The 21,999-nt window shown below is 41.1% G+C and overlaps 1 protein-coding gene across 4 annotated transcripts in view; it reads right to left on the bottom strand.

Moving 5' to 3' along the window:
• KIT (KIT proto-oncogene, receptor tyrosine kinase) overlaps nt 1-6,608 on the bottom strand; it is an 89,442-nt gene extending 82,834 nt beyond the window's left edge. For all 4 annotated transcript variants that reach the window (XM_037829830.1, XM_037829832.1, XM_037829831.1 and 1 more), the window contains exon 1: nt 6,493-6,608. In XM_037829830.1, the coding sequence (XP_037685758.1) occupies nt 6,493-6,559 (67 nt within the window). In that variant the 5' untranslated portion in view covers nt 6,560-6,608. The remainder of the gene's footprint in view (nt 1-6,492) is intronic.
• Between the last annotated feature and the right edge of the window lie 15,391 nt (nt 6,609-21,999).

The raw sequence follows: 21,999 nt of genomic DNA, 5'->3' as shown, positions 1-21,999 counted from the left end.
GCTGGCTGGGGCTGGGGCATACCTGGAAAAAAACGGTGGCATAAGCAGCAGCTGGCCACTACTGCATCAAGTCCATCTCAGCCATGATTTCAAAGCCCTCTTCATAATCTGGACCAAACTTCCAAGCTCCCTGAGGCTAATAAAACAGCGCATCTTTCTAGCCTTTTCCCCTCCAATATCCATCATGCCAACTGAAAGACTCAACAGTCTTCAAATAAGATCTTAATGTTCTGATCAACGTTTTTGTAGTTTTTTCCCATTGAAACCTCAACTACTGACACTCTACCCTCCTTCCTTTAATATGCAGAAATTAATCTCAAATACTATCTCCTACCTGGACACTTTTACTGATTCCTGACATCTATATCCCATGCCTATGAAGACATAAGCTACCCTCCTTTAAAGACCTACCCAAAGCACTTTACACTTCGTATGATACCAAATTCTACTTTGAATCAGTGGCTGTGCTCTTACCTGTCCAGATCAATAGGCCGTGCCAGGGCCAAGGCATGGGGATTAATAAGCCTTTGTTCAAAACTGAATCCAAAATGTTTACTGAGCATTTACGATGTTCAAAGCATGGTGCAAGTGTTGGAGAACAGAAGAGATGTTAAACCAATATTTACTGAGCACCACTGTGCATCAGGCCAGGGGCACTGGGCAAGCTCAGCTTGGTCCCTGCACTCCTAGGGAAGGCAGGTCAAAGGAAAGCTGCCCACGCTGGAGGAGTTTTCAGTGCCATTTGATGAAATAATAGGGTTCATGGACCTTAGGTGAGTTCCACTTACTCATCCACCTTGGGAAAATGGCCATTTACAGCTTTTCCCCCTAAACTTTTAACCAGAAATCTATATCCCCTTTCGAGGAAAAAGCAGGCTAAGTAAGACTAAGGGTAAACAAAGAAACAGGGAAGAGTATGCATTGCCACTCACTGCGGACTTTTCTTAAACTAGATATTAAATGCATAAACTTCACCTTAATTCAAAAAAAAAAACAAAACTACATAACCTGGTATTAAATGGTTATCAGTTTTTTTTGTAAGAGACAAAGCTACAAGAGGAACATAAAAACACCAGCCTGATAGTAGAGTCCATGTGCTTTCTCTGGGTGGCACACTGTGCTAAGCATGTTACCTGCTTTATCTCATATAATCCTCACAGCAGCCCTAAACTATCATACCCATTTTACAGATTTTACAGATGAGAAAATAAAGTTTAACAAGGATTAAGTGTCTTGTCCCAGATCACAGAGCTAGTAGTTGCAACTAAGGAAAACAAACAAACAAACAAACAGAAAAACAGGCTGTCAGCCCAAATGCTGAACTCTGATGCCACAAGTCCTGAGTAACAATTTAGCTTAAACCCTGAATTTTTCAAAAATGTTGAACAACCAAGCTGTCAGAAAGGTATGCATTTGAACATATCTAAGAAAAGTGTCATTACCAAAATGTCTAAGCATGAAGCTTAAAACATGAAATGAAGGGGAAAAAATTAGCAGGTATGAATGCTTTCAGTAGAGAAACCTTCTGAGATGTGTTTTGTTTTGTTTTATTTTCTGGGGAGGGGGGTTGCGGGGGGCGGGGACAGGATCTGTATGTCTTCAAGACCAGTGATTCTCAACTCGTATATCAAAATTTACATAAAACCCAAAACAAAAATTAAATTTTATTTCATCTTAAAAGCTGTCAAATAAGATTAGTACCCACATGCAAGAATTAGGAAATAGAGTCCACCTACTAGCGGAGTTCACTCACGCACTGATTAGGTATCTATCCCACACCAGACTCTGTGTCAAGCACCTTTAAAGGCATCTCTTTATAATCTTTAGGGCCATCATATTAGGGTAAGCATTGTTCTTATTTTAGGGATAATACACAGATGATAATTGGGTCTGACATGTACTGAGCCCATACTATGTGCCTGCCAGGCACCTTTCTAAAAGCTTTACATTTAGCAACACTTAAATCTCACATAAATCCTCCATTTTATTGATAAGGAAACTGGCACAAAGAGGTTAAGTATTTGCCCAAAGTCACACAGCTAGTAAATGGCAAATATAGGATGAAAAACTGAAGCTCGGAAAGTTTAAGTGACTTGCTCCAAGGTCAGAAAGTTTAAGTGACTTGCTTCAAGGTCAAAGGGCTGTCAGCCACCAGGCTGCCTTCAACCCTTTAGCCTGTACTCCCTCCACCAGTTTCTGCTTCGGCTCACCCACCCTTAAATGTTTTAAGTGCTGGCAGTGGAGGGTGGTAGAGCCCAGAGCATTCTGAAGAGCAAAATTCACACCTAAAGGGAACAGAGTATTCAATTCTTCAGGAGAAGAAAGAAATCCACATCTTGATATAGTCTCCAGATTTTAAGTAATTGAGGAAAGAGCATTGTGTGGGCCAAACAAAACATATCCCTCAGGCTGTCAGCCTGCAACCGCTCCTTACATTAAGTATCTTAAAGTCAAACTATGGTTTGTCTCAGGTCCAAAAATGTCAGAAATCAGAGCTGCAAGGCCAGGCTCACTCACAACTCCTCTCTGCTTTCAAACAAGATCTACACTGGATTTGCCCTAGATTCAAACTTTCACCTCTGGTCATTCCGTTCCCCGCCCTTATTTGCATTTGTGAGCCAGACAATACCTATTCTTGGATGGTGATAATGGTAGCACCACACTGTAAATAAAACCAGTGCCCCTGGATTGTACACTCAAAAATGGTTAAAATGGCAAATTCTAGGATATATATGTGTGTTACCACAATAAAAATTAAAAGGTAAAAATGAAAAACTCTATTCAAGTTACTGAAACTGCATATGAAACTTCGTATATTTGGATTTCTTCAAGTCTTTTAGTCCCACTTTTTAAGAGTTACCACACATGAATACAAGCAAAAGCTCTTCCCACTTCCTAGGTCCTAGACTGCGGACTCTAAAAACGAAATTCATTTTGGAAAAAATGCTGCCACCGCCTTGACCGCTGCCTTTGAGGTGTTCCCGCACTGCAGTCCATCTCCGTTAATTCTGCTCAGGACACCACAGACCATTTCCTCATGTCCCTCTTTAATCAGGTGGAGGAGACTTGAGGAAATGAGTCAAAATCCTAAGGGTAACTTGCAGCAGCTGTCAACAACAGCAGCAAAATCCATCACAACAACATCTGTACATAAATATGCTCCAAGGGAAGCCAACAAAAAACTTGGCACATTTCTGATGAGAATTTATTTTGGGAGAAGAAAGGCTGCAAGTGGTAAACCGTCATTTTATCTCATCTTATCTCATCGAGCTCATCAAGTGTGAAGAGCCCAAGGTACTAGCTATTTGTGGGGGTTTTCTCTTTCACAAGTATGTAACAAGTACATACAAAATACTAAGACCTTTTGTTTTTGGAGTGGGGAATGGCAAAAAATTTCAACTGACTTACACCATCATTTTAAAGACAGCTTATCTTCATTTCTGAGGGTCTCTGGAATGGACAGCTCAAGCTTCTTAGTGCAACCCTTAATCCAGAAGCTCAAATTCCAGGGAAGCTATAATTTAATGAATGTCCCCCTCTCCATGACCCATCCCCCAAACTGAGAACACTCTAAAACAAACATCTTAAGAGGGGCAATTCCAGGTCTTTTTCATCATCTTGTTTACTCTTGTATTCCCAGGACCTCCAATGTCTGGCATATATCTTTTTGAATGAATCAATGTAAATCTCACTTTAAACACATTCTGGTGAGTCATGTGAATACGGTAGTACAGTCGGAAACAGGGGACCGATCTCAGGCTATCCTCACTGATTATTTTGGATAAGTTCATCCTCAGCCAGTTTCTCCAGCTGTAAAATGGTCAGGGTGGTATGAGTACTACTTCTGGAGTTTGATGAGAGGATTTAAAATGACAGGTAAAGCCCCCAGCCTGGTACACGGTTTCCAACTGAAAAGGAACCACTACGTACAATACACATGTAATATGAGATTTAAGACACATTAGAAAAACTGATGTACAATACACATGTAATACAAGGTTTAAGACATTAGAAAAACTATTGTAAAAGCAAAGTATGTGATAGTTTATAAAGTCATAGGAAAAAAAAAATGCGTGGTTGGGTGGGAAAGACCAGAATGGGATTAAATGAATTATCTGGGATACATTTATAAAACCATTGTATGGTTTTCATCAGGATAATAATCCACAATGCCCTATGTCCAGCTACTGGGGAGGGCTGTGGCCTCACACCTGCAGAAACAAGAGGAAGGTATGATTCACTATTCCAAGTTCATCCTGTGTGGCCCAGGAGCTGTAAATACTGGAAGGGGGAGGGAGGGAGAGAACTTCATGGTTGGCACCTCTCCTAGCCCTCAAAGGGAAACTAGGGGAGCAGGTGGGGATTGAGGAGAAGGCAGCATAAACCACATCTCTCTGCTTCAGCCAGGGGCAGATGGGTAGGACACATCAAGTGGCCCCAGCAACCAGGAAAAGCAAGGGAATTTCAAAGCAGCAGGAATGCATCAGGGAAGAGTTCAGGAAAAGTGCTGAGTCTACACTCAGAATACTGGAGAATTTGGGGACCCAAGGGATCCTTTATAAAGCAGATGCCTCATTGTATTCTTGAGGAAACTGGGATCCCTAGAATTTAAGGGACCTGCCAAAGGACATACAGTCAATGAATGGCAGAGAAAACCAAACCAGACAGGCAGCTCAAGGCTTTTTGGCTGCACCACACTGACCCCTCCTCCTTCCCACCCACAGAAGACCGACTTTAAAATTTTCTTTACAAAAAATCTGCTGGATCAAGCAGGTAAATTATGAGGAAGAAGGAAACAATTGATTTAATTAAAAAAAAAAGAGTGTGGTCTGTCTTTCTCGGGTCCTACTCGGATCTAGTTCATATATCCTAACTGAAATTTAAAAGGCCAAAGCACAAAAATACAACGACCAAAAGTGTCATTTTAAGGTAGGCGATCAAATCTTCCAAGGCATCTGGATACTCACTGATGTTCCCTCCTACCTCACAGAAATCCAGATGCAAGGCTTCTCTTCCCCCACAGGAAAGCCCTCACAATACAAGACTGAGAGGGAAAAGGCTGTCTAGAGACTCTATGGGAAAACTGACCGGCGGTCAGCACAGTGCCACAATAGGCCATTGCGATGCTTCCTTTTGAGCCCTTACATTCCAGTTCAGACTCACTTTCTATCCATATGTCATCAGGGTAACTTAAAGGTTTTAAAAAATGACCGGGTAGAGAGCAGGGGGCTTCAGGGATTTGGGTGACGCGCGCGCGCGCGCACCAGCAACATCCAGAAGGGAGGCGGGGGCAGGAATCAGCGTGAGGGGACCAAGAGCCTGTAAATCCTACATTTCACCTTGAGACCCAACTTCCCACACGGATGTAACCGGGTTTCCTCACAGCTTTAAAAACCAAATAAAATTTGCGGAAAGTTCCACTCCATCTCCAACCACGCCACGGTCACGCAACCCATTTAGTATAAATATCACGAGGGAGTGTTACGAATCTCAAAATTCCCGAAGGAAACAGGGATCTGCGTTCACAGGTCGCAGACACCGAGACGAGGGGCTTCCAGAGCCCTGCTAGGTTGCCCGGGGACTCTGGCCGTGCGACCAGGGACCGCAGCGTCCCGGCGCGCTGTCTCTGTCTCTCCTGGGCGGCAAACACAGCCCCCAGCCGCTCCCGGGCGTGTGGCAGGAATAAAACATCACCGCGGCAGAACCCGGCGAGCCTCCCGCATAGCATTTACAAAACCCAAAAGTCTGCAACCTAGCGGTTGCTTTCCACACGCCCTGCCCAAGTTGTCCCTGTCGCCGCCACCTTCAAGATCTCGGGGTCCAACCCCAGAGCCGCATGCCGCGAGCTCCCTTTTTGCAAAGGCATAACCAGCGGGGCGGGAAGTGTCACCGCCGATAGCGCCGCGAGTAGAAGCGGCAGCAGGTCAGTCCCCAGTTCTGGGTACAAAGAGCGCCCGCCGTTGGAAAGCAGCAGTCTCAGAGCAAAAAAAAGGCTCTCAAACTTTGCCCTCCGCGCGGCTGAGAACATGCTGGCCGGTTCTCTGGTGCACGGGTCACACACACGCAACTTTTAACAAAAGGAAGCTGCGGCCGCGCCTCTCACGGTGGAGATAACGCGCTCGGCGCTAGCCTCCAAACCGCCAGCCTCTGCCACCCGCGCACCGTCCGCACAAAAGAAACCCAAACTCGTGTGCAGCTCGACTGCCGTTCGCCTGCAGCCTCTTTCATGTCCAAGCCCCCTCGCTGCCCTCATTTCCAGAAGACCCTCAGGTCAGCGTTCCCCACAACCAGTGGCTGGGAGCTCCTCGCGCAGGTGAACGAAGCAGGGCGCAAGAGGGCCCCGAGAACGCCTCGAATCTTCCCGGAGTGTGAAACACCTGGGACCTGAAGGGCCGGCAGCCACCTCTCCGGGAACACCCCAGCAGGCTCAACCCCTCCGGGGGCACTGGCTGCGCTGGCGGGGTGCGGCCCGTGTGCCCGTCGCTCTCCCACCTGTCTGGACGCGGAGCAGGAGGAAGAGGACGCAGAGAAAATCCCAGGCGCGGCGAGCGCCTCTCATCGCGGTGGCTGCGCTGGGATCGGAGCTCCGTACCACGTTCCTGCTCTCGCCCAAGTGCAAGCAGCGCGGCAAAGCCGAGCCCCCAGAGCTGAGAGCTCCGAGGAGCAGCCCCTCCTCCCAGCGCCCTCCCTCTGCGCGCCGGCCACGCCCCTCCTCGCCTTCTCTCCCTCCTTCCTGCCTTGGTTTCTTAGCTTCTCAGTGTCTCGGGCCCCTGCTCTTTCGACTTGCTAATTCCTGGTAGAGGGCTCAGGGAGATCTTTGGCGAGGAGGGTACACCGGCCTGCGCCCACGGGTCTTGAACCCGGAGACCCTGCATCTCTCCATCTCTCCTCCCCTGTGATGTGTTATCGCCCAGCCTGAGGCAGTGCCAGGACGAGAGTGGTGGTTCTGCCCTCGCGCTTTGTGAAGCCGGGCACCTTGTGAATATTAGGGCACCAGCCCGCCACCTGGCAGGTGTTCCCCAGACAATAAAGGTTGGCCGCTAGCCACTAGAGCAGGCTCACGTGGGAGGGGGCTGGACGCCGCAGGCTGTGGAAGTGATGCGAGGATGCGGGGGGAGGTTAGGGAGTTGGGCACCGGCATTCTTCTAGCGTTGCGCCTGACACCGCGGTAAATGGCTTGTTAGAAGGTGTAGGTAATTCTTTATGCTCAGTTTCTCCACCTGCTAGGTAACCTGTAAAAACAATTGGTTTCTATTGGTCGGCGTGGCCTCCGTCCAACAAATCCCAGCAGAGACTTTTCTGGAGATTGGGGCTTTGGATCCGAGAGGGGCGCTTTCTGAAGTTTGCTCTGGAGGGCTGGATTTTTAAACCCTTTGCGCCAATCATTGCGCAAAGCCCTCTGGGCGCCTTTTTTTGTACGGTTTCTCTGCCTTTGTATCACAACAGTTGCAGGGCTGAGGATCCCTGTGTTCCTCTTAGTTAGCTGCTCCACCCCTACCAGGAGCCAAATAATAGTAAAATGATACTCTTTAAGCCAGGTACCATTGCAAAGAACACGCTTTCACCACCTACTTATGATGGAGGTCCTTGAGTGAATTGCAGCAACAGTATCTGTTTTAGGGTTTTATAGTTTTTCCTCATGCTGAATAGTACTGATACGCTGATATGTTTATCATCTTAATTCTAAAAGTGACCCAATAGCATACACTAAGGAAGGGAGGACCTAGATTTGAACGCTTATTCTAAGACTGACTCCAGGTGTGGTGAGCTTTCCCTGTGCCCTCTAATAAACCAGTAAAACGCCCCTCCAGAGAGCTTAAAAGTGAAAAATAAATTGGAGATGCCCATCAGTAAAAGTAATAGAATAATTTAGATTTACCTAGACTCTAAAGTATCATCCAAAATTTATAATTACCCAGATTCACACTTCCTTTAATGTCAAAAGCTCTCCTATTTGATACTGACAGGACCTATGCTGGTTTAAAAGTAGTGTTTTTTAACACTAATCACTTAAAAATTGTCACTACTAGAGGATGATTAAATGATCAACATGTTCCGCCTCTCTTTAAACAAGCATTCATTAAGAGTCTAGTGTGAAGCAAGGAGAAGCTAGGCACCAGGAAGGCAACAGTTAATAGATATGGTCCCTGCCCTCACCGTCCTTCTGGGAACCTACACCCCAAACTCCTAGCAAATGGTTGAAGTCTGACAGCCGTGAGAGAACTGAAACTCAAAGGTCTCTGTTTGTGCTCTGGCTCATCAGACCACATTTTTTTCCTAAGATGGCAGAGATAAAAGATACCATTTGAAGGAATTCCAAGTTTCTGGGATCTTGATTTATTTCTAAAATCTATTTTGTAGTGAGAAAAAAAGTTTCTATGAGTTAAAATAGCAACATTACATCTAAGAGAGAAAAATTTACAATTTTCTTCTTCAATCAGCTGATATTGGAGAGGATAACAAATCATCAGAAGAGTGGGTGAAAAGAAACTATATTGCAATTTAATTCCTTCTGTTAGGAAAAAAATGAGAATATGGCGATTATACACTGCTGGACTGTTATTCATGTTCAACCATTCAACAAAAATTTATTGAGCACCTAGGTAGACACAAGGCCAACAAAAATGAAGGAGACAAAGTCCCTGCCTGTGGGTGGGGGGAGGTGGGGAATTCACCCCAGCTGGGAAAACAGCCACCCACATAAGAAACTATAATATCTGCTAACATGTTCAGCCAGTACACACCAATCTGGCCATATTCGTTGGTAGAATATTGAAATCCTTCAGTACTAGTTGGGAAAAGTCACTGCCTTAAGCACCTTCTAAGTAACCCCTAATCCCCTAACCATCCCCTGAGACCTCAAATCTCCTTAGCTCCTGCCATTAAAGGTTTACTGCCAGACACAGCAGAAAGCTTCCAGTACCTTTAAGGTTGTTTGCTATTTTTAATAATAGCCCCTGCCTGCTATTTTCTGAGAGGAGACAATGTATAAGGTTTTATTAGTGAACTATATTATAGATCAGCATTCTCCAATCGAACATATGCATTGAAGGAAGGATGTAGTCACTGTTTACTGTCCAGACCAGTTCTATACTATATTTTGTGATAGTTTTAGACCCCTTCATGAATGGTTCTTTATATATATTATTGTTTCTGTAAATATATTAATGATGACTCTTGCTTGATGCCCAGTGCAAACTGATTTAAACAAACAAAGAACCCTAAACTCGATTGGTCTTATAACTAGAAAACACAGAGATGATAGTGCTAGTTCCAGGCTTTCCTAGACCCAGGGACTCAAAGTCATCAGGACTTGAAAAGGTGTGTTTGTGTGTGTGTGTTTCTCCATCTTCATCTTTTGGCAATATTTTTTTGTTTCACTGTCCTCGTGTGCATTCAGGCAGCTCTACGCTTACCCCACATTAGTACCAATGGAAGCAGAGCTTCTCTGTCCTCATAAACAACTCCTATAAAAATACTGAAACTGAGCCTCATTGACCTAACTCAAGTCACATGCCCTTCTGAAGCCAGTCATAGAAACCAGAAGAATGGAACGTGATGACTGGCATGTCTGGGTCACATGTCCACCCCTGGAACCAGGGGTTGGGGGTCCACTTCAACCATACCACAGTGCCTAAGAATGGAGAGAGCTATGTCCCCAAGAAAAAGTGAGGTACTCAGAAAAAGGAGGAATAAGGCTGGACAAACGGAAGAAAAGATACTTACTGCAGTCTCACACTGCAAAAATTTCTGACTTAAAAAACATTTTGTTATATATCTGATCATAAAAGTAAAGATGCTTATTGTAGAGAATTTGGAAGATACCAAAATTTAAAAATAACAAAGCAAAGCAAAATCACCCAAGATATCATTGAAGGGTTCATTTGAGTATGTTTCTTTCTCAAGTTTTTTCTGCTCATGTGTGACATGATTTTTTTTCCCCCAGTATAATTTGAAATCTTACTAGCTGGTTTTCTATCCAGTTTTTTTCACTACCTATAACATGAGCACCGTCCCAGATCATGAAAAAATCTCTGAAAGCATAATTCTTTATGGCAGTATGTAGTTTAATTGTATGGATGTACCATAATTCTGAATGTTTAATCATTTCCCTATTGTTTTCTCCAGTTTTTTTTACTATCATAAATTACTTGGTAATGAACATCTTTGTGAATAAAACTACCCTGTCTCTGAAAATTTATTTAGAATAGATTTCTAAAAGTAGAATTACTACATCAAGGCTACAGTCCTTTCCAATTCTTTTCAAGTAGGCTACTTAATACCATTTGAAAGTCTTTTGTCCTTAAAGTCGAAGAAATGAACATATATGATCTTTATTTGAAGAACTGGTACTAACAATAACCACCTCACAGTTTGTGAGGCTAAAAGGAGAAAAGATATGGTCTTGGTTCAAGCTTTCATTCAGAATTTATTGAAAACCTACATGCCACATGTATTACATTAGGTGATCTACTAGGAATACAAAGTTAGACAAGACACAGACCCACCATAGGATTTACAGTGAAAGAGACACATAAGGGGGCCAAAGAGTAAATTGATGAATATCTTAATGGAGCTCAGCACAGGGTGATGTTTGAACAAGAAGAGCCCCTAAATCCTATGTGCAATGATCTCATGATGCTTCCCCAAGGAGTGGCAATTAGATCCCAAAGAATCAGGAGGAGTTTGATTAGCAAAAGGGGAACACAAAGTGAAGAATGTTCAAGCAGTGGCAACTGCTCATGGAAAGGGCTAAAAGGACGAAATGGCGTGAGAAATATGAAGACCTACAAGTAGTGCAGCAGAGTGAGGAAAAAGGTGCTTATAGGGAGGATGAGTTTAGACTTCTGAACCTTATATGCCAAGGCAGGTGAACTTCATCCTTTGAGCAATGAAGAGTCATTAAAGAACTTAACAGTGGAGGCTGATGTGATAAGATTTACATTTTGGAAAGATAGTGGGGAAGCTCAGTGAAGGGAGGGTTGAAAGGAGGGCAAAACTCAAGAAAATAGCAAGAAGCCTAATGCAGTGATCCACAGGAGACATGGTGAACCCAATTAAGTCTTTGGAGGTGAGAATAGTGAAAGGGAATGAATAAGAGGTGTTAAGTAGACTCAGTAGGACTTGATGACTAACTTGGATGGTGAATGGGAAGAGGGACCCTAGGATGGGTCTCCAATTTCTACTGTAAACTACAACGTGCCTCCCTTCAGTAAGACATGGAAGGTAGGTGTGTCGTGGAAGATGAAGGATTTGGAGATGAGCCTGTTGGGTTTGAGGTACCTGTAGACTTCTCAAAAGCTAGATATGCAGGAGCTCAGCCTTGCGTCAGCCAAAAGAGTGGTGGCTGCAGCCTTAGATTTGGATGAGGTCACTCTACATAGACAGTCCATTACAAGGTGGTGGTTGTCTCCATTAAGGAATAGGCAGAAAAAGAGGACCCCACAAAGAAGAAATCAGAAAGGTGATAAAGGAGAGGGCTGTGGCAAAAACAAGGAGATTTTCAGGAAAGTAGGAGGGGTTCAAGTGTTTCCTATCTCTTAGGTAAGTCAAATAAGATAAGGACAGAAAAAGCATCAATTGGAGTTTATATCACAATAAAAATTGACTAGCAGGGTTCTAAGTTCTTATACACACTAACTCATTTAATCCTCACAATAACTCTATGAGGTAAGTACTGTTACTATCCCCATTTTATAGGCAAAGAAACTGAAGGACAAGGAAATTAAGTAAATTGCACAAAATTCAAACCAAGATTTAAGCCCTCAGCAGGTTGACTCCTTAGCCCCTGTGCTTAATTACCATAGTATCTCACTTCTGTAGTTAATCTAGAGGTCTTTGATGACTTTTAATGTACACTCTCACACACAAACACACAGACACATACGCACGCACATGTAGAGTCAGTGGCACCATAATTCAAACTGCAGGGAGTTGAGCAAGAATGAGAAGTGAAAAAGTGGACCTAAGTGAATCTATTCCTTGCTAAGTTTTCAAAAAGCTTGGTGGTGTAAGTAAGCGGGGTTGGGGGTAGTGTCAGGGAGGAGCCTTGAGCAATTTGTAGGCTGAGGTGAAAGCACCAGGAATGGGCAATCTTGAAGTTCCAGGTGAGGGAGAGGATGACTGAAAGGGGGGATATGGAAACAGGATCCAAGAGACAAGAGGGAGGAATGAACATTGGAAAACAGAAGGGATGAGTCCAGTGAGAAATTGGGGAAGAGGTGATGTGTAGGGGCTAAATGCTGGCCACTTTAAAACCTTAGAGTCTCATAAATATAGTTTTTAGTACATGTAATATCATACTAAAAGATTGCTTTGTCAAAATGATCAATCACTTGCTGAAAATCTATAACTGGGGCACTGTACAAAAATAATAACATAAAAAAAGCTACAGGTCTTCATATCTAAATCCATGCTGTTTCTAAGAATTAGGAGGAATAGTTCTAAACTTCAGAATCACATTCAGGTTCCATAAATCCCCATAGCAGATGTTCAGACATTCCTTAAGTCATATCTTTCTTTGCCTTTATTAAAATTATTTGTAACCTTCTCATAGCCTCCCCACTAAATAATAAATTCCTTGAGGAACTGTGCTATAATTCACTTGTGGGTCCCGCTGAAGGGCCTGTGAAAAGCAAAACCACACACAGTAGGCACTGCATGTTTGCAAGACTGAATTATTGACAAATTATGCATCTGAGTGCTTTTTCCCATGTTTCTTATTTCATCAGGATTTCTATTCTCTCCAAAAAAATCCAACCTCTGTTTATTATTATTTATTATCATAAATAATATTATGATAAATTTGTATAAGTCAGATTTGTCAGCCTCATGCTGAGCTCTATAACCTTTATACCCTTTTACCTTTCCTTCTTATCTGATAAAGAAGTCACATTTCATCAATATCAGCTACAGGAATAGGCAAGCAAAACTTGCTTTAAGAGTACAAGTCTTAAATAGTTGCAAGGAGTAAACAAGTGTTTAACACAAAAAAGGGTACAGATAAATCAGGTCTCCTGATGGGTTTCAGAATAAGGGGGCAGAATTGTTTAATCTACATGCAATTCTTAAAATTTGCAGCTAAATGACCTCTGATTGGAGAACCATCCCTCGTTCTTGATTGATACAAACTCTTCCATGATGGAAAGGACAGCAATATGGCCTTGTTACTCCAGAGCTGTGGCATAAACCATTCCCAGCAGCAGAATTAGCTGTAGTTATAGTTTGTCCACCGGTCTCCAAAGGTTAAAGTGACCCTGGAGAAAGGGTACACATGCACGGCAAGGGCAGGGGGCAAGAGGTAGAGCATAAAGGGGAAAAGTTGACTCCAAAACATGTTTTTAAAAACACACCTGACATTTAAGCTGTGTATCGCTAGGGTGATCATATAATGTATCATCCAAACTGACACACTTTTGTGAATGCAAGGGGACAAAGGGCATAAACTGGGCAATCTAAGATGAACAGATTCCCTGAGTTGAGTGATTACAGTAACCTCTCTGCTGCTACCCACAGTTCAGTTAGGAATCAGTTCTCTTCTATTCCTGTGTCCAAAGACCCTCTAGGAAAGACCACCTTGGAGATGTGGCTGCAGGAACTGAGTCCTTCTGACATCAGCCTGGAGGAGAATGTGAGCATGAGCATAAAGAGAGAACCCATTTTAAGATAAAATTGCGAAATCAGCAATAGATTGATTCCAATAGATTGATTTGCACGTTAAAAAAATAATAATTCCTGGCCAAAATCATCATCATCATCATCATCATCATCATAATGGTTACTAATATTATACCTGCTATAAATGACCAGAATTACCCACCTTTCTCCTATGAAAGTATCTTTAAAATCATCTTTATAACCATGTTGGGATATAATAATAGACAATGTTTATTGAGTAAGTATGATGTTTCTCATGCTGATCTAAGTGTTTGCATTAATATTACAATTAATTCTTAGATACTAACTATCCTTAGAGATAAGGAAAGTAAGACATTCATAGTTCAAGTGACTTGCTTAAAATCGCCTGGTTAGTAAGTGGTGGACATAGGACTAGAACCCAAGCAGCCTATGAACAAACCTCTCCCTCTGCATCACGGGGCAATATTGTTCCACTTCTAAATAGTAGGTTTTCAACTTCATACTTGAGTGTTCAGATTGTTTCTTAACCATCCCTACAATGTCTTACAATTGAAAAATATTCAAAAATTGCTTGCTAACTAAAAAAAAAATATGTGTATATGCAGTAATTGGGGCAGTTTGAACACTGATGGAATGTATGATATATTAAGGACTGTCGTTTTTAAGATGTGATAATAGCCTTATGATAGTTAAAAATAGAGTCCTTATCTTTTAGGGATGCACAGAGTATTTATAATGATACGATGTCTGGGATTTGCTTCAAAATTATACAGTAGGGAGGCGGTAGGGATATAGATGAAGCAAGATTGGCCACGTGTTTGATGATCGTTGAAGCTGAGGTGGTGGGACATGGAGGTCCATTGTACTACTGTCCATGTTTAAGTTTCCCCACCATAAATGGTTTTTTAAATTGCTTGTGGATTTAACCAAATGGGAAAAGCCCACGGGAATGGCTGAAGGCAGTAGGCAGCACAGGGCCGTGAAAACACCACCTAGAAATCTTTGTCCCAGCACTCTCATCAGCAAGTTTCACCCTTGGCCAGATTACTTAAATGCTTGGGGCCTAGTGTCCTCCTCTCTTACAATGAGAGGTTTGTCCTTGACAATCTCGGAGTTTCCATCCAACTCTAAAGTTTTATGATTTTCTGATTTCGGGGCAAGAATTGAAGGAGAAAAAAAGATTCATAAACTCTGCACTAGTGGCCAAGAAGAGATGCTAAAAGCACCCGTCCTTCTCTCTTTATTCTTCAAGCACTACCCACCTTGCTTTCATTTCTCTCACTCCCTAGCTATGTGACCTTGGGCAAGTTATTTAACCTCTCTGTGCCTCAGTTTCCTCATCTGTAATATGGGTGACAACAGGTTCATAATCACCTCCTGGGGCTGTGATGGGAATGATATGTGTAATATATGAAGTGCTAAGAGCAGGGCCTGGCACATCGTAAGCACTCAATAAATGATGGATACTTTTTACTGTGCTGATTTTGTAACTAACAAAACGAACTGTGGCTCTGTGAAGATAAGTAACTTAGCCAAAGTCTATCAGCAGGCATTTAAACGCAAGTTTTCTGACCATAAATCCAGTGTTGCTTCCACTCAAATTGCCCTCTGAGGGCATTATTATAACAATAGCAATTATGAAAAATTATACTAGTGAGCAATCTAGGAGGATCGGGTACTGTCCTAAGACTCTGGCAGTCATCAGCAACTAAGTTAACATTTATTGTTAATACAAAACTTAGTCTGCGTTGCAGACTGTGGCCTCTGGATCTCGAGGCAGCCAGGCTCGCTCCCAGACAGCCTGGAGCCCGCCACAGAACTGGGTGGCTGAAAGGCAAATTACACAAGCCAGCAAGAGCCAGCCCTGTACAGAGAAGGGGATGGGTTGTTTTGTGTGCGTGTTTGCATTCTGAAAAGCTTCTTAACCATGCATGCTTGGAAAGAACTGGTCCTCTGGGCAGGCTGACCTCAGGCGACCTGGAATTATTGTTCAAATGGTAGCTTATTCTGATGATTTCTCCAGCAGCTCTACCATCATCACCTCCTCCTCTCTTTAACATTAATCCATCATTTCCAGATTATTTTTTTAAATAATACTTTTAGAGAAATTACGTGCCAAAGACATAAGATTGATCTATATTTGTTCACATAGAGTTTAAAGATAGATTGTTAAAGGAAAAAGGAAGTCACAGAATAATATGTGCTGAATGACTCTCTGCTAAATATTAGGTTGAATTGTATGAAGTTGCTGGTAATTCAACCATTTTGGGCCAAGTAAAACAGCCATTTTATATGGTCCATCTAATATATAAATATATCTCTGAAAGGAAACACAACAGAGAGTGAACAATGTTCATCTCTGGCCAGGGCGGGATAGAATTGGGGGATGGGGAGGTTGAGAAAGAAACTTCATTTCTCCCTCCATTTGTTCCTGTACTGTTTGAACTTTTACTCAAATATGTTCATGTATTACTTTTATATTTTTAAAAATAAAAAAAAATAAGTTGCTATTTGCCAAATTTAGCTAATTCAAAATTTTTTTGGTATAACCTTGGGAATTAATAAATATTTATGCCAAATGAAACATTCCCATCCACAAATGCTTTTGTGTTTTGTATACCCCATGACTACACACTTCAGGTATCATAAACTTTCAGGTTCCCACTTAAATCTAAATTAAATATAAAATCTAAATTGAATTTTGTGTTTTTCTCTCTGTCAGCGTGACATTTTATTTATTTGTTTTTGGGGGGGAGAGGAGAGGCATGGTGATAGCCCTCTTTTCATTTGGTTTTAAATGGAGAAAGCATTTCTAACCCCTGAGGTTGGGGACCCAACTGTGTGTTTCAATTGGACCTTATGTTCCTCCTGACACACTCTGAGCCTTAGCACTTCTTAACCTGTGTCAGAATTCCCCATTTGCTTCTCTATGTCTCCCAAACCTCCACAGCAAGCCACTGGAAAACACACTATGACTGTTTACCTCACCCTCCCTGGCATATAATGCTCAGCATATTAGGAGTTCATCAACATTTGTTAAATGAATGAAAGCTGGCATGCATTGGGAGGCAAACTCATTTCATAAATTGTTCATTTTTATCTTAAATCAAGAAAATACATGCTATGATTATAGCAATGGCTGAGCAGAGATTTAAAGAATTACTCATGTAATGGTTCAAGGGCAAAGAGTTAAAAGCAAATCAGAAACTTCTTCATATTTTGTTCAAAGCCCACTAACACTTCAAAATGTATTAAATGTTAATAAGCAGCTATTTGGGTCAGTGGGTTAAGTAATAGCGATGGTGGAAGGTGAGAGGTGAAGAAATACATGGAAATTACATTCGTCTTGGCTCACCAGAGCAAAACTCGTATGATAGCATGCAAGTGATTTAACCATATTATCTTTTTCTCTTTTCTCATACAGCAGGGGTGGTACAGTGACAACATTCTCTCTTTACTCTGACTTCATGCAGAGCCTGGTAAAAATTTGGAAAATAGCAGGTAGTATCCAAGGGCTGGGTCACCTTCTTCCCTTTAGTGAAAGCAAAAAGGAAAATCACTAGATTTAACACACTGTCAGGAGCTGATTATACAGTTTATGGCTTATCCTTTCCCTTGCCCTATTGCTTGCATTTGACCATTTCCCCGCATATTCTCATAAAGGCCAAGGAAAGAAACAAAGAGATTCTGTAAGTGCAAAGTTCCTTGCTTCTTAACAGCAGTATTGACTATAATACCAATAGCTAGCACTTACAGCACTTACTCTGACAGGCACATGACTTTAAATCAGTGATTCTCAAGTTGTGTGTGTGTTTTGCCCACCAGGGGACATTTGGCAATGGCCTGGAGACATTTTTGTCTGGCGGGGTTGCTACTGGGTAGAGGGCAGGGATGCTGCTATACATCCTACAACACATAGCACAGACCCCACATTAAAGAATTACCTGACCCAAAATGTCAATAGTGCCAAGGATGAGAAACTCTGCTCTATATGGAATGTCTCCTTTAAAAATCAAAACATCTCTATTTCAGAGGGGAGGAAACTGAGGCAGAGAAAGATTAGGTAGCATGCTCCAGATCACAGAGCTGGTAAGCGGCTGAGCAGCCTTACAGCTCAAGCTTGCCTACCTCTGGAGGTCTTAACCTTGACTGCCATGTCCTGGAGGGAAAGAGACAGAAAATCTTGGATTTTCTGTGGATTTTCTGTGGATTTTATGATTAAACAGAGAATTGCAGCCATGAGGCCCCAGTGTCTGTCATTGTCACCCTTTAGGAAACTTAGAGGCAAGTGATTTTCACGTACCCTCTGTTAGTGTAGTAACTGCTTTTTTACCATCTTTCCAGTGGAAACATTCTGAAATTGCATTAGTTTTACTAATATAATATTGCTTTATGATTGGTACTATTAATATTAATAAAAATATTCATAAAACAGTTTGGAATGGTCCTCCAAAATAATAAAAGATCAACAAAATAATGAAATATTAAATTTATCCTTTCCTCATTCCGTGGAATTTTTTTTCAGCCATGTGTATCAGTGTGCAGAATGTGTCCCAAGTTATATGAAATTTGAAACAGCCTCATATCCCTTATCAACTGTCAATTTCCATATTTTACAAGAATTGAACTTTTAAGTATGACTCTACCAGGGCAGTGCAATAATACTAGATCCAGCAATAAGACATTTCACATGGCTGTAATTCTGTTTTAAATGTTAAGGGCTCCCTTCTCCCTTCAAAGTCTCCGAAGGCCTGTCCTTGGAAGACTTTCCTGAAAATGATCCATTTTTCCATGAGGCTTAAACAGGTTCTTTATATATGGACCCATGTAAAACATACTAAAATTATTAGTGTGTGTCTCGGGTTTTTTTTTTTCCCCTTCTCAGTGGGTTACTCTTCGTTCCTACTTCTTTCCATAATCAGATTTCTTGTTTATTGGTTTGCTACTACATTTAACTAGATAGTTTCCATTCCATATGTCTTACCACATTCTCATCTATCCATAGTAAAGAGAATAGAGATATCAAGCGCCATTCAGATCCCCAAACTGTATCTGAAAACATTAGTATCAGCTGCTTCCACACCCAAAGCTTTTAGTATAGTGTCTATGGTGCTGAAAACTTCTTAGAATACAGTGAAAGAAGAAAAGAGAAAGAAGATAAAAGCCCCCAGGAAATTAATAAAGAGGGGAAAAAAGTCCTTAAATAATTGCACTGTGGTTATTTTTGACTTATACTAATATTTAATGAAAGAGTATATTAGAATAAAATTATATATATGTATTTTTCATTTTAACAAAAGAATTCAATTTATTGGGAGGAGTCTTACTCATATCTAACATTAAATAAACATTAAACCATATCATTGAACAAAATATAAAATAATAGGTATTTTCTTTTTTAGATTTAAGGCAGAAGTTAGAAACCTCACATCAGAAACCTTGAAATAACTTTGACTCTTCTCCCCTGGAACCCACCTCTTAATTCCATGCTGTACACTGTGAGGGGAGTTAGTTTTCTAAAATAAAAATATGATAATTCCAATGCTCCTCTAAAAAATCTTCAGTGACTCACTATTTCTAAAAAAGTAATGTTCCAATGCCTTAGCAAGGCATTCAAGACCCTTCTCAATTTGACTGTAACCTAGTTTTGTTGTTGTTGTTTTGTGTTTTGTGGTTTTGGGGGTTTTTTGTTTTGTTTTTTTTTTTTTTTGCCAATTTTCACTCTTTTTTTATTTCTCTTATCACCCAAGAAGCTTCACTCCAGTCACAGTAAAATACTCAGGATTCCCCAGACACATTAATAGTGTCAGACCCTCTTACTAAATGCTCCCTGTCATTTTACCATCCTTCAAGGTCCAACTTAAACAATACCTTCCTTCTGTTCCATAGTGGATTGCTTATTTCTCAAAAACAGAACCCTTTAAAAAAAAAAAACCTCAATGGGTATTTTTGTCACTTGCATTGATATCTGTAATATACACTCTTCTGGGATCAAGTTTTCCCCATCTTTTGTAACATAGAACCATGCACATCATTGAGAACCAAGAAATGTTTGATTTGAATTTGTTAAGTGATTATAGGTATTGCGCTTGACACTAATTTGTCTTGGGGAACTAAGAGCAATATCTATACCAGCCACTCTTCCCATTCAGCATATGTGGCATGTGTGAAAAACATATCCTGAATATGTCAGTCCCTCCAATAACTGTGAGATCTGATTAATTCACAAACAGTGTTATATCAGCTCGATAATATCCGAAACACACATCCTTCAACCCAAACTGCTCCAGCTTTAGGTTTAAGATGCTTCTGAAAAAGCTAAAAGACCTTTCCCCATTTTTGTTCTCCCTGAAAAGCCACTTCCTTTCAGTAATTCCAGTCATACGGTAACTATTATATTGGTACAAGGATTTTGATCTCAATGTCATACAATTTTCATTATATTTTGCAGAAACCTGGTAATTTAGTAATGTCTTTAGTCCTGGTGAAACTGCATGGAACCAGTGGTATAAACAATGGACCTAAATAAGAGCCACTTGGACACATTTACTTAGGAATTTGTAAACATAGGAATTTTAGCTTCTTGGATCCTTTCTGAAGCAGCAGCTACCACATCCCTTCAATCCTGATTCCTCCTTAAAGATTCCCTATCCTCTGAAAAAGGAACAACAGAAACTACTTTCCTAACTCAAAAATTAAAGAGGTAAAAGCAGCCACTAAGGGTGACAATCAGGCACAGGCCTGGTTGAAGGACTCACCCCTTGGATGCAATCTAGAGAACCAAGGAATGGTTCTTGGGGCAAGAGTCAATATCTCCGACATCCACAGGTGCCCCACAGGAGACCTAAATGTATGAAAAGGTAGATGGGTAAGAAGGTAGGCTACTGTTGGAATATAAGAGCTCATGTCCTTTTTAAAGGAACAAAAGCTACTCTACCCATCTGACAGTGATTGGATAAGAATCAGATGCCCATAGTTGCCTAGACTGTCCAGTTTTCCAAAAGAAGCTGGAAATCCAGATTATTGGTAAACTAACTGAAGTTCATTTTAAAACACTATGTCAGTCCAAGCAAAATAAATCTGCAAGGTGGATGTGATCTGGGACCACCAGTTTGCAGTCTTGTCTTAGGTATTTGTTCTGCTTCCTTTCATTTTATATTAGTTTTAGATTAGTAACATTGCAGCCCAACTGGTGACTTAGGTTCACATCTTCTGACTGCCAGGCCTCTTTATAATCATTCACTTTGGATTAGGCATTTGAATCTGAAACAATTGGAAGGTAAAGACCAATTCAGCCTGGAAGGTTTTCCCCTTATTGAGAACACTGGGTTCCAAAGTCACCTGAGTTTGAAGGACATGAGGATAACCAATCCGTATGCAGTCCCTCACATGTCTCTCATATACTCTGGAACCAGACCAGTACTTCCCTAACATAGTCAGATACACCTGAGGAGCTTTATGAACTATGGATGTGAGAGTTCCAACATAGAACCAAGCAATGAGAATCTCCAGAGACATCTATATACTAAGTAAGCTCCTTCAGTGCTTCTGAAGCTGGGCTGCTCTAGGCCAGGGAGAAAACGTGGAAACCAGATAAAGAATTCCAGATTAATACCCGTACAATGTTGTAGTCCTTAAAAATGGAGCAATACCACTATTCCAGTGATTCATGTTGTTTTTCCACATTTTAAAAAGCATTCTTTACCAACCTTTTTAGATTCTTGTTTTCTCACAATGTTAAGGGGGAAAAAAAGAGTAAAGCAAACCCTATTGTGGTAAAACTTCTGATTTTTCAGCCTTACTGCTAGAGCAAGATATTTTTATTCAGGAATGAACCTGAACAGCTGCAATGTACTACTTAATTAAATCATGAATGATAAAGTTCTCATAAGTTATATGTAAACATTTTTATAATTTTGATAGTTCTTATTTTTGTAACATAATCTGTAAACATTTAAGTGGAAGCTATGACTAGATTTCAAAATAGATGAGTAATTTTAGCCTGTGACATCCATTTTCATAGCTTTCCAGTTTATTTTAAGGGACAATTAGTAGCACTTGTAAAAATGTATCTAATTGCTGGGCTAAATCAGACTTGCAGTACTGGATGTTTTTACCCTCATCCCACCTATTTTTGCCACAGTGACCAAAACAACAAGAAAATAGAGGTAAAAAATAAAAATCTAAAAGCAAAAATGCTTATAATAAACTTAATTATCACTCGGAGCAATAACTCAATTGTAGGCCTCATAAATCATATCTCATTTCAATCCTATTGCCCATATAGCCCAAGTAATGTAACTTGAGCCCCTTTATATCAGTTTCAAACAGTTGTATATATTGTTTTCTGGATGAAAACTC

The sequence above is a fragment of the Choloepus didactylus genome, chromosome 3 (assembly GCF_015220235.1).
Source record: "Choloepus didactylus isolate mChoDid1 chromosome 3, mChoDid1.pri, whole genome shotgun sequence".
Taxonomy (NCBI): domain Eukaryota; kingdom Metazoa; phylum Chordata; class Mammalia; order Pilosa; family Megalonychidae; genus Choloepus; species Choloepus didactylus.
The sequence above is the reverse complement of the archived record's forward strand: the minus strand, read 5'-3'. Positions and strand labels throughout refer to the sequence as shown.